Here is a 14,741-nt window from a genome sequence, read left to right as displayed (position 1 = left end):
CAACCCTTAGACTCAAAACTCTGTTGTCAGTCTGTTTTGTAGTTAATGAAACTGAAGAATAACTACAAGCACCATTGCTCTTTCCCTATTGCATTTGGTACAAATGTTTTTGGGGACAGCACCAGCAGCTTCATCCTATCCTGAATATCAAGTGACAGTTTCAACACCAGACTGAAATATCAGTGATGACTTCTTAATAGTCTCCAGATATGCAAAATGCCTTGTGTCGACTTTCTTTTTCAAAGAAAAGTGACAAGATAAATTAAAAACCATTTGTGTTAGAAATTTTCATGACCATAAGAGCAGTAGTAGTAAAATTTAGTAATACACAAAAAATTCTGTGTATTCTGATAGCTTAATTGTTGTGATGATTTCAGTGAGCTAGAATAGCCTGTCTCAATGACAATAATTTCTAAATAGAGTATGGGTTTTAACAGAATGTGTGAAATTACTTCAAAGGGGTTATTTTTCTCTTCATTTACTTTAAGTACACTACCAGATTTACTACTGAACATGTGGAATCTTATGAGTTACTAGAGCAAGTAGGGGCCTTATCAAATGTCTGAACAGGGAGAGGGTTGTATGATGCTTAGAAAATTCTGACAAAATTCTAAATATGAACTTATTATTTTGAAGTCAGTGCAATTAAATGAGTATTGATTATTCCTGGGAAACACTGACTTTAGAGGCATAGGAATAGTGCCCAGAATACATTAGAATTTTATACTATGATGTGGACTGTAACCTTGGACTTACATTCATCAGTAATTAGATGGCAGATTTTGTGAGTGGATTTCACCATTTGGTGAGGGTGGGTGTTTGATTTGTTCTTTGTCGCTGAGAAACTGAAACTTGTAGATAATACTGATACAGGCAGTATCAACAGTTTAATGTTCATTTCAAATAGGATGAAAACCATGCAGTAAGATCATGCTAATTACAATGTGGGATGGAGGTATTGATTCACCCAGGGAAAAAGTCTTCTGCAGATATTTTATTGCTGTCTTAGAAAACTTTCCATGATTATTATTCAAAGGTAAATTTCATTTCAGAAAGATCCTTTCATAAAATTTAAAAAAACTCAACAGAATACCCACAAAGTAGAGGACAGTTATTATTTTTAAAAAAAGTTTCATAGCTGTAACAACAGCAGTTCATTTTAGTACTGCAGTGTTTTTCCATCTAAAGATGTCAGTAGTATACACAGAGACATGCAGATATAAATAATCTTCATGATTCTGAAAAATAATTTTGTCAATGTGTTCTTCTGCAGTTTGGAGTTTGGGTTGATATTTGTATTAGAGTTATTATGCTGACTGCTTAAAAAGAAAAAGGACTCATTCAAACTTCTATGTTTTCTTCCCTTTTTACTATCAAGGCTATTGTCCATTTTCAAGTGTTTATGAACTCTATGCCTTGGCAGTTTGTAAAATTTTGGAAATGAAAATCCCCTCTAGTATTTCAGATTAAAAGTGAAAATCCCAAGGAGTTTCAGAAGCATGTCATGTGCCTGTTCCAAGATGAATAAGACAGAAATTTGGATTTTTTTAAATAATACAGATCCAAAGGATAACAGTTATACACCAGATTTTTTTTTATAATATAGAAGACCAAAGAACAAGTAGATCCTCTTACTAACAAATCAAGTGAGTTTGGCTCCATCTGTTGCTCCTAGATTTCACAGCTCTCCAGGATTCCCACTTTAGCCTTTTTGACTTCAGTGGCATATAGTTTGTTAAGCAACTTGATCTGCTTTTGATCTCTCCTGGCTGTCAGCAATGTTCCTTGATGCAGTCATGCCAAGCAATGACTTCTGTTCCTATGTCATTTCACAGAAGAAACTTTAGCACTTGCTACATGACTTAAATCAACTCACCATGTAAAGAAAATTTGGCATGCAGGGTCACAGGAGCAGTGTGTGACACTCGCTGATTAGGACCGCTGTTATGTAACTGTTAGTATTAGTATGTTTTTCTAGATGCTTCAGAGTGCTCCAGGTAGAAAGATGTGGAAAACATGTAGTAAATCAATCAAGATTCTAACCCTCTTTGCTCTGACACTCTCTTAAAGTTAAATTTTAGTTTAGGAAAATGTTGGATTTGTGGCCCAAATCCACAATGGATGTAGATGAAATTCTTGCAGACATATTTGGTTTAGGAAAGAACTAGAACACTAGAGTGGTGTTGAGAGTTACAAAATTATGGCAAGTTAAAAATGTTTAGAAGCTATTCTTTGGCTACGCATTAGCATTCTAGCCTTACAATATTAAGTTTATTCTTGCTAATCAGAAACTAATTCATCACTTGTCGCTTATTGCAACACTTTCACTGAAGCTCAGCTAAAAGGGAATTAGAAACAATGTCAGGCTGAAAGTAAATCTGACTAGAAGAAGAGATTAATAGTACAATGAAATGCAGATTGCTATGAAATTGAGTTGAATTCAGTACTTGTTTATATGTCATAATGTCATATTTAATATATTTGATTGGAAACTGACTACAAGCAATAATTATCATAATTAAACATTATTTTTGTAGTGATGCTTTCTTTTCCTATTCTGAGTGTTTACAACTCATTGCAAATTCTCCATCCAAAAGAAGCTAGGCTGTGTGGCCCCGTACATCTCCCTGATTTGGAAAAAATGTGACTGAGAATGTTTATAAAGTGTTAAGCATTTGCAGAACACTTTGTATTTTAAAAGTATGTTCCAAGAAGAGCCCCAGAGTATCTTGGAAAAGTACATGTTCCCTATTTTTTCAGTACTTCTTACAGTCACCCAAAGTTACCTATTCAGTTTGGATCTGCTAGTTGTAGAGCTGTCATGTGCTCTTGTGTTTAACACCTGCTGTGCGAATAAGAGCATTGGAAGTACCATCTTGTGCAATAAAAAGGCTTTCAAAGGTTGTATTTGGGATGGTGTCAATGTGCAATTGAGAGAGTTCGGACAGCAACAGGCTTGCTAGTCATTCCTCTTGCCTCAGTAAAGGTTATCCTCAATACCTAGGAAGAGTTCCCAACCCTGAGAGTTCAGTCAAGCTGTAGTTTGAGATGGAATTTTCCTCTTCATGGTCAAATCTGTGTCTGGGATGCAGGGATTACTTTGTAAAATAAGATTGCATCCACTACTAGTTCTTTAAAAAGTAATATTAATGCTTTCAGACTGAAGTTTTAAAAAATGCAGCGTTCCATTTACCCCTCTCTCACACACACACGCACCCCCACACACATCCTTGTATCTTTTCATATTCTCAAGACTGTATCCATCATAGTTCTGATTATGCATCTAAGACTCTAGCAACATTCCAATGCCACTTCTTGATCAGAAGACTGGTATTAATTGCAACTTCAATCAACAAACTTGAGCAGCCTTAATCTATTTAGGGCCCAACTTCAGGTTGAAGAAAGGGAAGCGATTGCACTTCTAAATTTGACTGTCCTCTCCTAAAGCAGGAGAGGGACAATCTAAAGATTGATAGATTTTTCCAGTTAAGGAAAGGCCTTGAGCCTAATCTGGTGATCTGTCTTTTAAAAAATTAAAGTTTGGTGAAATAAAGGATATCCTAAGAGATTTCCCAAAAAAGTTTTTTTAATGTTCTTGTACACTGGTATTTCAAATTTCAAGAGAAGGCGGAGCTGGAGTGGAGAGAATTGAAATGAGAAAAAATGGTGTTCTTTGGAATTTGAGTTAATTGCATCATCAAAAACATTCAGAATTTGAAATGTTTGTGGTTTTGTCATTCTCTGTCAATAGTTTTGCTACAAATGTGAATGAAGATATTTCCCAATTAAGAAACAGATGCTTTATTTTTCTTCTATGATCCATAGATCCATATTCTGATGAAAAAATTCCTTCAGTCCTTTATTTAAAAAAATGCAAAATCACTCAAGGTAATTAATACCAAAATAATATAGCAACAGTAGTGGTTAGGGTCAGTCCTCCAGTTATCTCTATCACTTACCTTTACAGAATCGGGTATTATTTTTAACCAAATTAATTCTTTATATTTGCCTACTCATTAACAACTGTATATCCACAAATTCTGTTTGTTCTGTTATCACTGAAAGGGTTAATTGCTGCAGCTATGCTGCATGCAGATTCCTAAACCTAAACCAGATGTAAACTAAAGCCAGGCTTTCAGTCAATCTGTGAGTCATATTTTACTGTCCTTAAAACTCCAAACAAGGAGCTGTCTATGGAAGCCCTTGAAGACTCAGCAGTTCTTAGTGTAAGTCATTACAATTCCAAAAAAAATAAATAAAAGAAAATTAAGAGTTCTTTCTGTATTTGTGGCTAGGTTCATCAGAGTTTGTCCTTTGATGAGACCAGCATTGTTTCCTTTATCTAAAGTCTAAACTTTCTTTTAAAGTCACAGGTTGCAGTTGTAAGGAATCCAGAAAGCACTGAAGAAGTTGAGAAAGTAGTGACAAAGTTATTCTGTAGTTTTCAGACAAGTAGGACACAGGCACATCTCCTGTGGAAATCTTGAGTACTCAGAACCTTAGAAAATTAAGGACATAATTTCAAAGCTTCCATAAAAGCTTAAATACAAATAGTCTAGGAAGTCTCAATTAAAAGTGTGCTCTCAAATATCTTAAACTATCTTGAAAATTCACCTGACTTCTGGAAGACTTCTATAGATAAGTATGCAGTTTCTGAAACAGTTAACAAAAACAGTTTAATGGATCTGTTAATTACTCATCCAAGATAATTCATTAGTCTGCTTGCTTCCTTTTTTTTTTAATGGGTTTTGTTTTTTTATTGTTGGGTTTGGGGTTTTTGTTTGTTTGCTTTTATTTTTCATTTAATTTTTATTTTTAGGGGGTTTGAAAAGAAAACTCCTGTTGCCCTTTGTTATCCTTGCCAAAGAAAATGCAGTAAGCCTGAGGAGCAGCTGCTCATCTGCTCACCCATTTTTTCAAGTAGAAATCTTTTATGTTTAGAAGAGACTTGTGCTTCCAGGGGCTAAAATTTAGCATCCAACAGAACCAGCTGGAAAATGTGCATTAGACAAATAGATATTATGAATGTTGAAAACTTTTTCTTTTCTCCTTTTCAGAAAAGCAAAATAAATATTTCTGATAATGAGACTGAGTGCATTTTACATCACTTACCAGAATCTCCTACTGAAAATGTTAGTGCAAAGCACAGATTTTGTCACTTTCCTTTTCCATATGGATGTCTCTTAAATGATATTGGCTGTTGTGAAACTTTATATGTTTTTAGTAAATGGACCTGAAATAAAAATAAAACAAAAAAAAAATAGGATGACCAAGCTAACATAATAGCTTTAAAAATGCAATTAATTGTATTTTAACACAGAAATAGAGAATGAGATTAATTATTGAGATACCAGATACAGCTGAAATTGCATTTTGTTTAAATCTCTGTACTGGTTTTGAGCACAGAATGTCACACCAATTTCAAGATCAGGAGCATTTGAGACACCTGTGTATGTATGGGCAAAAAAAGCTACCAGTTTGAATTGCCCACAAGAATCTGTTTTGATTACTTCTGTGAAAAATGGCATAAAGTTCTGTGCAGCATATTGTCTTGAGAGGAGATGAAATTAGATGTACTATCGGTCCTTTCCATTGTTTACATATTGCTTATAGGTTAAAATTGATTTAGAGAGCTGGAGAAAAAGTCTCTCTGCCCTTGCCATCTTCTGTTTAGGATTTGAGATCTTTGGAAGGTCTCAAGTGCATAATTTGGGACTAGAGGGTACCAAAACCTTTACCTTGCTTCAAAGCAACTAAAAGTATCTTCAATCCTGTTAGGGCAATTCAGTCTTGTGACATCAGTTTCTACCTAGTGCTTGGCTTTTGTGACTGCCTATATGAGTCTCTTTTGTAGTGCCTTGAATACCTTTCAGTTCCTTCAATATAAGAAAAATTAAAATCTGCTGGAAGTAAATGGAGTTTTAAAAATATGCTAACTTTCTCTAAGTTTTTCAATTGTGAACACATCTGCTTAAATGAGAGAATAACTAAATGTGAGCATAGGGAACATAAGACCAGGTTTTGAGTCCGTTAAGAATAATCAGACAAGCTTTTGCTTTAGACAAAGCTTTTACAAAGTCGTCACAGCAGATTGCCTTTGCCAGTCTATTCATTTGATATTTGGGATGTTTAGCTGAGCAGCTTCATGGAGATAAATGTGTTTGAGTATGAAGCTGAGGATAAAAAATAGTAAATTTAGAAGGCTGTTTGTATTCTCACATACTTTTTTTCCCCCTATGTTTTTTTCTCCATGTTGCTTAGAAATTATTAAATACCTTTCTGATGCAAGCATTTACATATCTTACTTCTTCATCTGGGAGGAAATACTGGGAACTGGTATTTTGTACTACTTTCATCAAGATCAACACTCTAAGTTCTTCAGTTACAATGAGGAATAGCAGTGGCTCATATGAATAGTTCTAGAGACAAATTACAGAAAATAATAAATGAGTGCTGTATCCAACAGGTTGGGCAGGGATTCAATTCCAGTCTTGATGATCTGGAGAATTGAGAAACTTAGGAAGATCTTAAAGGCCTATTAATTCTTTAATGAAGAGAGCAACTGATGAAATAGTTTGTTTTAAGCATCATAATAATCATAAATATGGTAAACATGACTGGATTTTTTAATTTTTAAATACTAGATACAACACACAATATTTTACTCTCTCTACAGCAAGAGAAAGGGATTGTTTTCCCTGTGTTTTCTTTTTGATTTTAAATTATTTACACAGTGTTTGCAATTCAGGAATAAGGTAAAAAATGGACCTGAACTGTTATTCTTTTGAATACCATTGATTTTAGTCTTTTCACAGAGGGAGGGTTGTGAGCTGAAAAGAACAAAAATTACTCCACCAAAAACTGTACAAACAAAGCTATCATTAAATGCACACCCTTTCCCACACCCCACACATGTGCACAAACAAATCAACTGTGGGGGGGCTTCCAGTATGTGAACAGCTAAGTAAGAGACATTTCATTTTGACAATCAATATGACATATTAGGTTGAAATGAGTATGGGCTAAGATTTTTGGTGAGTATGAATCTTCATAATATACTTCTTTCACACTGGCTGAGAGATCAGGGGTTCAACTAAGCTGCAGCCATTCAAGAGTATAATGCTGGACTGCTCTGAAAAATATTTAATCCATATTCTTGAAAAAGGTATGGAATTTTGGTGCTATTAAATGCTATGGTAGGTTCTATCACCTCTTTCAGCTCTGACACTTATTTCTGCATTAGAGAAAAGAATAATCCAAATTTTATATATTGCCATCAGAACATCTCCCTTTGCAGAATAGTGCATAGGTCCTCTATTTTTTCTTCTGTCATATGTTGCAAGAAAATCCATACTCATTTGGATTCCCTCCCCTATTTCACGTGTGTTGACTAATATTTGTTTAAAAACTACAGGCTTCCCATTATATAATTATATATTATATGATTCTATTGGGAGATGTTAGGGGTATTTTTAATATTGCTTCATAAGTATATTACCTAAGTAGACATATTTATGTTTATCTTTCCCCTAAAAGTCTGTTATTTTTTCTATTTCTCTATAAGCCTAAAATAATAAATCAAATTTAATTGTAATTATCACCCTGGTTTTGCTCTACTTGTGTGGAGTTACCAGTTATTTAAGTCAGTCTGCTTTTCAGCATATGTGCATTTTAAATATTAGGATAGTGCTTTCTGCTATCTCAAAATATTTTCTAAACCTTTAGCAAGTTTTCTGTCTTTAAAGACATAGTAATAATCCTTGTTTTCCGAAAGAAAGGCTGGAGGGTAAGCAAGGAAATTAATGTTTTGGAATGTGTGGACTTGAACTGGAAATTCTGAGACAAAATCAAGCAGGATTCATTTCTGTTGAAAGATAGGAGCTTATCACAGCCTAAAAAGATTTCCCTTATGGTGGAAATTGGAGTTCAACATTCATCTGAAATAATAGTCTTGGGTCTTCTCTTAACCCAAATTAAATAAGCTCGGTGGTGGTGGAAGTGTGATGGTACCACCTTACCCACAAATAATCTTTGAGTCAGGGCTGCTTTAGGCTCCAGATTCTCTGTCTTGATTTTAGGTCCAATAAGAAGCAATCTGTTCTTGTTCAAGTTCTCTCAGACAGTTCAAGCCATGAGCACTCTTACAGTCTTTTTTAGCCTTTTGCTCTATGACTTTTGAACAGTGCAGAACTCTTCACCACATCTGTGGTTTTATCAAGTATCGAGCCCTCACCTGGCTTAACTTCCTAAATTAAGGTCATTCCTACTGTTTGGTGCAGGTTTTGCATCTGAACTTTATTTTGATTCAGTCACTATTACCTGTGGGCAGGTATATCAATACAGCCTGGAATCTGAGTTTTTAATTTTGTTCCCATAAAAATCTACCCCTTAAATTTGTTTTTCTCCCTCAAAACCATTTCATACTTTTGTTAATTTTTTGCTACCACTTATTTAAACTCACACGCTGGCCACAAATTATCTGCATATAAAAATATTTAACTGGGACCATGACTGTTCCTGACTCTATTATCACAGTGTTTGTGTTTGTAGTGTGTTTGAGGCACATATTCCAGCAGTTTCACTGGATTAAAGTGTCTTTTCTTACAGTATGCAGATCCATGCTATGATGTGTCATCCTAAACTAATGTTACTCTGATTTCAGCATGTGAGACAGAAGCAGCAAAAGTTTATCAGCTATCACTAGAAGAGCACCTACAGCCCTTCAAAGACAACATGGAGCAATTCATTAGTCAAGGTAAATAATGAAACGTCACCTAACCTTTTCATGACATTTCAAAGGAAAGTTATGGGAACAATGTTTATACGTTGTGGGAAAGGGACTGTTTATTTTGGCATCACAGAAAGACATGGATTAGTTTGATCAGATGCCACACAGTTCTAACAGATTTGCAAAGTTATTCTCTTGTACTGTAGGTGACTCACTCTCTTTTGCATGACAGCAAAGACAAATGCTATTGGCTTGAGTGTGTGATCTTCTAAGTTCAACATTCCAGTAGAAAACAAATTTACAGCCTTTGTTCCTTGAAAAATTATTGAAGCTGGATTTGTTTAATTAACTTCATTCCAATGAGATAATTCTTTTGTATGCGCCAAAAACATGGAATAAGCATAACAAAAGTAGTTAAAGGTTTTTCAGATATACTGCAAATCCATATGAAATATTTGGATATGATTAATGAATAACACTGCAATAAAAATATATTAAAAAGCCAGGATCAACTGGCATCCTGAGTATTAGTAGAAAAACACTTTTAAAATTAATAGACTATGGTTTACTAGACTTTTCTTCGACAAGATTATAGGAAATATGGATAACTTTAGATTTTCACTAATGTATGTCAGAGCATCTCTTGAAATTCTACTCTGCATTGACCAATTTGCTTTTTAATACAAGTCAGAATTCAATGCATCAGGGTTAAAATACCCTGATGAGTACACCAACATAATTTTAACATTTTGCTGCTCATTCTGCTTTGATATTTCCTCTTATAATCGAAGACCTATTGTCTCCTGAATAGGCATTATGTAAAAATTCTGTTTCTAGTACTGATTCATCAATTCATTAACCTAGAGCTACCATATTTAGAAATATCTATTAACTGAATGTGCTTTGTATTTGAGAGGCCTGTCAGATATTCTTGTATGTCTTCCTGGTTAGAGTGTCCAAGATGACTGTCTATCCAAATGTTATAAGTGGAATACCTATTGAATTACAGAATGATTTGGGTTGGAGGGGACTGAGCCAGGCTGCACATGTGCTGATCCATGGTACAGGACTCTCAATTACAGGGAATAAATTGAGCACACACACCCAATATTTTTAATCATCCAATATGAACTGATGTTTTCTAAGACAAGTGTCTACTAGCCAAGCTTGGGAAACAGGATGTTGTCTCCAGCACTAGTAGGTATGAACCAATTTAAAACTGAATTCTGGTTATGTATATATGGCATACACATATTTCAGTAGTGGTATGATTGAACATGTAGCAAATGTTTTGCATTAGGTTTATATTATAGTTTTTATGTATAGATAAGGGACATTCAATTCACAACTTTGTCTGCAAGATATCCCTGTTGGCATACTGTAAATCATGTCATTTTAACCTTATTAATAGAGTAGGAAGTCAAACATGGGGAATATCTCTGGATGTGTTCAGGGCCAGGTTGGATGGAGCTTTGAGCAACCTGGTCTAGTGAAAGGTGTCCCTGACACTGGCAGGGGGGTTGGAACTAGATGATCTTTGAGGTCCCTTCCAACCCAAACCATTCCATGATTATATGATTCAATTTCAGCAGACAGTAAATTTTGTTAAAATTGTTTTTTATCTTTTAGAAACCATATTTTTTCAAGTATCTAACTTTTATACTTATGCATATTTTATGATTTATGGATATACTTTTCCAGATTATCATTTTATATATGCTGTATAATGATCTGGTTTTGCAAGGATATGCAATTTCCTTTGTGGTTACGTGTCTGTACTTTAGGAGAGTGAGGAAAAAGAAAAGAGAAAGGGATATCCATCACATCCATTAAGAGGTTTGCTGTGTTCCCATATTAATAGTGTGTATTGTTGGGTGGTTAACAAAAGGAGAAACCCATAATGTCAGTAAAAATATCACTGTCTCATGTTGATGAAAATAACTGGAAATGTGTATTGTGAACACAGTAAAGTGTGACTAAAGAATTCTACATTTTTTTAGAACCGTAGGGCCTATTATGCAGAATTCTGTCCTAATGTAAGAAAGACAAAGGCTAACATACAGCAAGAAAGAATCCCTGGTTAAGTTCCAAAAATAAAGTAATTTAAATACCTTTCATTATGAAATCCTTTGTTTTTACTTCATGGGATTGAATTCCGACTTGAAAGAGGCCATGTTTAAAGCAGGATTTCTCTTTCCTGTTCAGTGTTTGACAAGCTTTTGATCTAGATATTTTTTCTAGGGGCTTTTGTTGTTTGTGTAGACATAATCGATGAGTCTTTTCAGCTAGACTGCACACGTGATCATTTAGAAAAACAGAGGGACAATTCTTGGCACCTTTTGGGGATTTTTGTTTATATAACATATGCTCTGGGCAAAGAAAAATCAAGCTTTACGTTTTTATCTTTTCAAGTTCCAATTTCTCTAAAGTCAGAAAAAGTTTTAACTTATAATTCAGATGAAAAGCATTTTTCATAAGGTTGAATTATTTGGCATGTTTATATGATGCCTTTTCAGAGTAGATAACTTGTGTGCATAATGGGACCCAAAAGTTCAAAGGAGCTAGTTACTTACAGCATATTCACTTATACATGTTGCAAGCAGCTAAAATGGAAAATGGTATTCCCATAGGCAAGAAAACTTGGATACCAAATTAAATATCCTTGGCAAGGGGTTAGAAAGGCTATGCTTTATAAGAATAGTTACTGTCACACACAGCTAGATAACTTTGAGTTTTGTTACTGCAACTAGTCTGGCTGATTGTTGCTAATGATGTATTGATAAAAAATAGGTTTTAATGTTAACACTTTTATTAGATTCATCAGAGACAAAATAAGATTGTATATCACTAGCTTGTTTGTAAGGATGGTTTCATTTGAAAGCTAAAGAAGGGAAAGAGGCAAGAATGTGTTCAGATTAATGAATTTTTTACATTAAAATGGTAGTGATACACGTGATGAAGGCTGTTCAGTATTTGCCTTGCTATCCAAGTCAGTGGGCTATATAACCAGCATGTGCATTAAAGTATGCAAATTAGTGACAGGATGCCAATCCTTTCTTGAGGAACTTATATTGATCATTCTTAAAGTGATCAATATACTTAGCAGAAAGTTAAATTACCTGTGCTCTCCTTTCTACATTGACTTAGTGGATATTGGCAAGCATGATTTACCCTATGCAGTGGATTTTTGAAGGTCTGTGTGCTTCAAAACCTCCAACAAAATCCTCTCTTGTTCTTCCGGGTTGTTTTCTTCCATGTTTTCTCCTCGTTGTTTTCTTTTAATGTCCCCTTTTTGAGTCCACATACTGCAGTCATCAAATGCATGGTATGCTTGTCTTGTTCTTAGAAATGTCAATTTTTTTTTCTGAACTTCTCCATAGCCATACTATTTAAAAAGGGAAAAATAAAAAAAAATGTGGAAAATCTTCTTCAAAAAAGGATATTGAAGAAAAGTAGTCAGAAAATAACAAAACTTTTCAAAATTTTGCTTCTTATTTAGTTTTTTATTACCATTTACCTAAGCTATTCCAATATGTAATATATAACTGTGAAATTTAGTAAAACAATTGTCCTTTTCCAATGAAAATTTATTCATACCAAACAGTAGGAATTTAAAATTTACGTGTTCCCAATATACCATATATAGTCACATTTTCTGTCTTTGAGTTATTCCTCACAAGTTATCCCAATGTGAATGAGAGAGATTGAAAGCAAAGCACTCTTTGGGAACCTTTTCTCCATTGTTCCATATGTAGCTGTGGATGGATAGGGATGCAAATACATGAGAGATCACATCCTCCAGTTTAGAAAGTTTCAGAAATCACTTCTTTTCCTGGTGAAAATGAGTCTGACATGAGACAGTGGGGAAGTGCTGAGGGTACTAATTATCATGTGGTTTGTAGAGGAATTTCATTACCAGTCAGTAATCCTTTAGCCTTGTCCCCACTGGACAGGTTAACCAGCTCAAACTGAAAGAACTGTGTGTGCATGAACCGCAAATGATTGGTAGTCCCCAGGTTTTAACTGTGGTTAACTTTGCAGTGAAAGGCAGGCTCTGGGTGTCTGCTGTTGAGGTGCTGTCTAGGCTGTGCGTTCTTGTCAGCTTGATAAAGCAGGAAACTTACGGCAGGAGGTAGCAACCATCACTCCCTCAGAACAGTAAGTTTTTTTTGGGGAAGTGGGAAGATTCAATATGTTGAAATCACAGCTTTTCCCCTGAGATTCTACAAATTGTGAAAATGTTGCAGACTTCAAATCTGAGCAAATCATTCTACATCATATTAAGAAGCCAAGCCAATATAATTCGTTTCATACTTTAGGAAAAACATTATGCCGTGGGAGAAGTACAAGCATTGTTTGCAGAAGTAAAAGCAAAAATTTCTGATGTTTGACTAGTTCATTTAAAGGCAATAATAATTTTTCCAGTGTGAGTTTAAGTTTTGGACCACAGGGTAACCATTCAGTCTTTGGTTCCTTCTAGTCTTAATTTGCAAAACTGCAGTTCTGCAATTGTGAGTGAGTACTGGTGCTCGCATTTGTGAATGCCATATGGTTTTGCTCTGCTGGACCCAAGAATATAGACTCTTCTCCAGACCTTAATTCTAGTCACATCCTCATGATCTTAGAGAATAAAGATGCTAAAATTGTCCTCTTGGTTGAACTGTCAGTATCTACTTCTTTTTCCTGGAAGAACATTCAGGAACCCAGTTTCCAAACTGTTAGTGAAGGAATGTATAAATCACAGTGAGTTCTATTTATCGCTGTAGCTGCAACCAGATAGTTGGTCATGACATGTTCTCTTAGGTCAAGTAGCAAAAGGCTATGCATCATCAAATGATGGATTGTGAATGAGGCAAAAGCATCAGACTGAATCTTGGATGTCTGGGTTAAGTTCCTGGCTCCAGAAATACTGTAGATGATTGCAAAATGAGTGCTGCTAGGGTAATCTTAACTCTGGCCTTTTCTAACCCAGAATGATTGATTTTGCAGATTCCATTTTATTTAAATGTTGTTTTTATAATTTGATAAATATAAGGGAGAACATAGCAGTAGTTCATAATTTTTCTAAAAATAATTTGATGAAAATATGACTGAAACGTGATTAGGAAGATATATGAATAAATGTGGTTTTGTTTTTCTTTAAAAAACTGCTCAGAACATTAAGAGGTTGGATATTAGTAATTTATGTGGAGACACTCACTTTAAATATTATTATGATTACCAAAATATCCTCATTACTAATATCTAAAAAATATTTTTTCCCTTTCAGAATAAAATATTGGAGGAATATGAAGGGCAAGCAACATAAACTCACTAGAACATAAGATGCGGGAATTCAACTTAAGCAGTTTAATTTTATAAATGTTTGCATTTTTCTGTTAATATTCTTTTTTCTGAATTATTGAAGGAGCTTTTAAAACTTGTTCTTTGTGTCCTGAAAGTATTCTTTTAATCTCACACTGACATCTTAATGCTGATAAATAGCCTAACGTCAGCATGATATAAACTTGTCCCTGTTTCAGATGTCAGCACCTCTATTGGTGTGCATTTTTACATAATACTCCTAATTTGGATTGCGTTGCATTTGCAGCTCTTGACAGGCTTCACTGAATTAGCCTTTCCTTGCTTCAAAGTCCATGAAAGACCAAACTTTTAGACTGGGATTGTCAGCTGTTTTATGCCTTTGGCACAGGATCTCATATAATCATTTTTGTGGGCTTCACAGTGGTTTCAGACAGCACAGGTGTGGTAGAGTTAAAAAAGTTATTTTGTCACCACATGAGAACAGATCTGTGCATGAGTATCACAATAGCATGATTCAAGTAATCCAACTCAAAAGACTATGAAAAAAAATGCCTTCTGAAAAAAATTACAAAAAACTTTGTGGATAGTTGGGGAGGGCTGAAAATTCACATTTTAAATCTCTTCTCCAGTAAAAATGTAATCAAATAAGATTTTTTTTAATTACATAGTTCCTGGGATGGAGAATGAAAAATAAGAGGGCATTAAAGCT

The 14,741-nt window shown here is 34.6% G+C and overlaps 1 protein-coding gene across 3 annotated transcripts in view; it reads left to right on the top strand.

The window, feature by feature from the left end:
- FMN2 (formin 2) overlaps window positions 1-14,741 on the top strand; it is a 155,622-nt gene that overhangs the window by 96,977 nt on the left and 43,904 nt on the right. For all 3 annotated transcript variants that reach the window (XM_038130280.1, XM_038130282.1, XM_038130281.1), the window contains one exon: window positions 8,663-8,755. In XM_038130280.1, the coding sequence (XP_037986208.1) occupies window positions 8,663-8,755 (93 nt within the window). The remainder of the gene's footprint in view (window positions 1-8,662; window positions 8,756-14,741) is intronic.

Source organism: Motacilla alba, chromosome 3 (assembly GCF_015832195.1).
Source record: "Motacilla alba alba isolate MOTALB_02 chromosome 3, Motacilla_alba_V1.0_pri, whole genome shotgun sequence".
Taxonomy (NCBI): Eukaryota; Metazoa; Chordata; class Aves; order Passeriformes; family Motacillidae; genus Motacilla; species Motacilla alba.
Note: the sequence above shows the minus strand (reverse complement) of the source record. Positions and strands in the feature narration are given on the sequence as shown.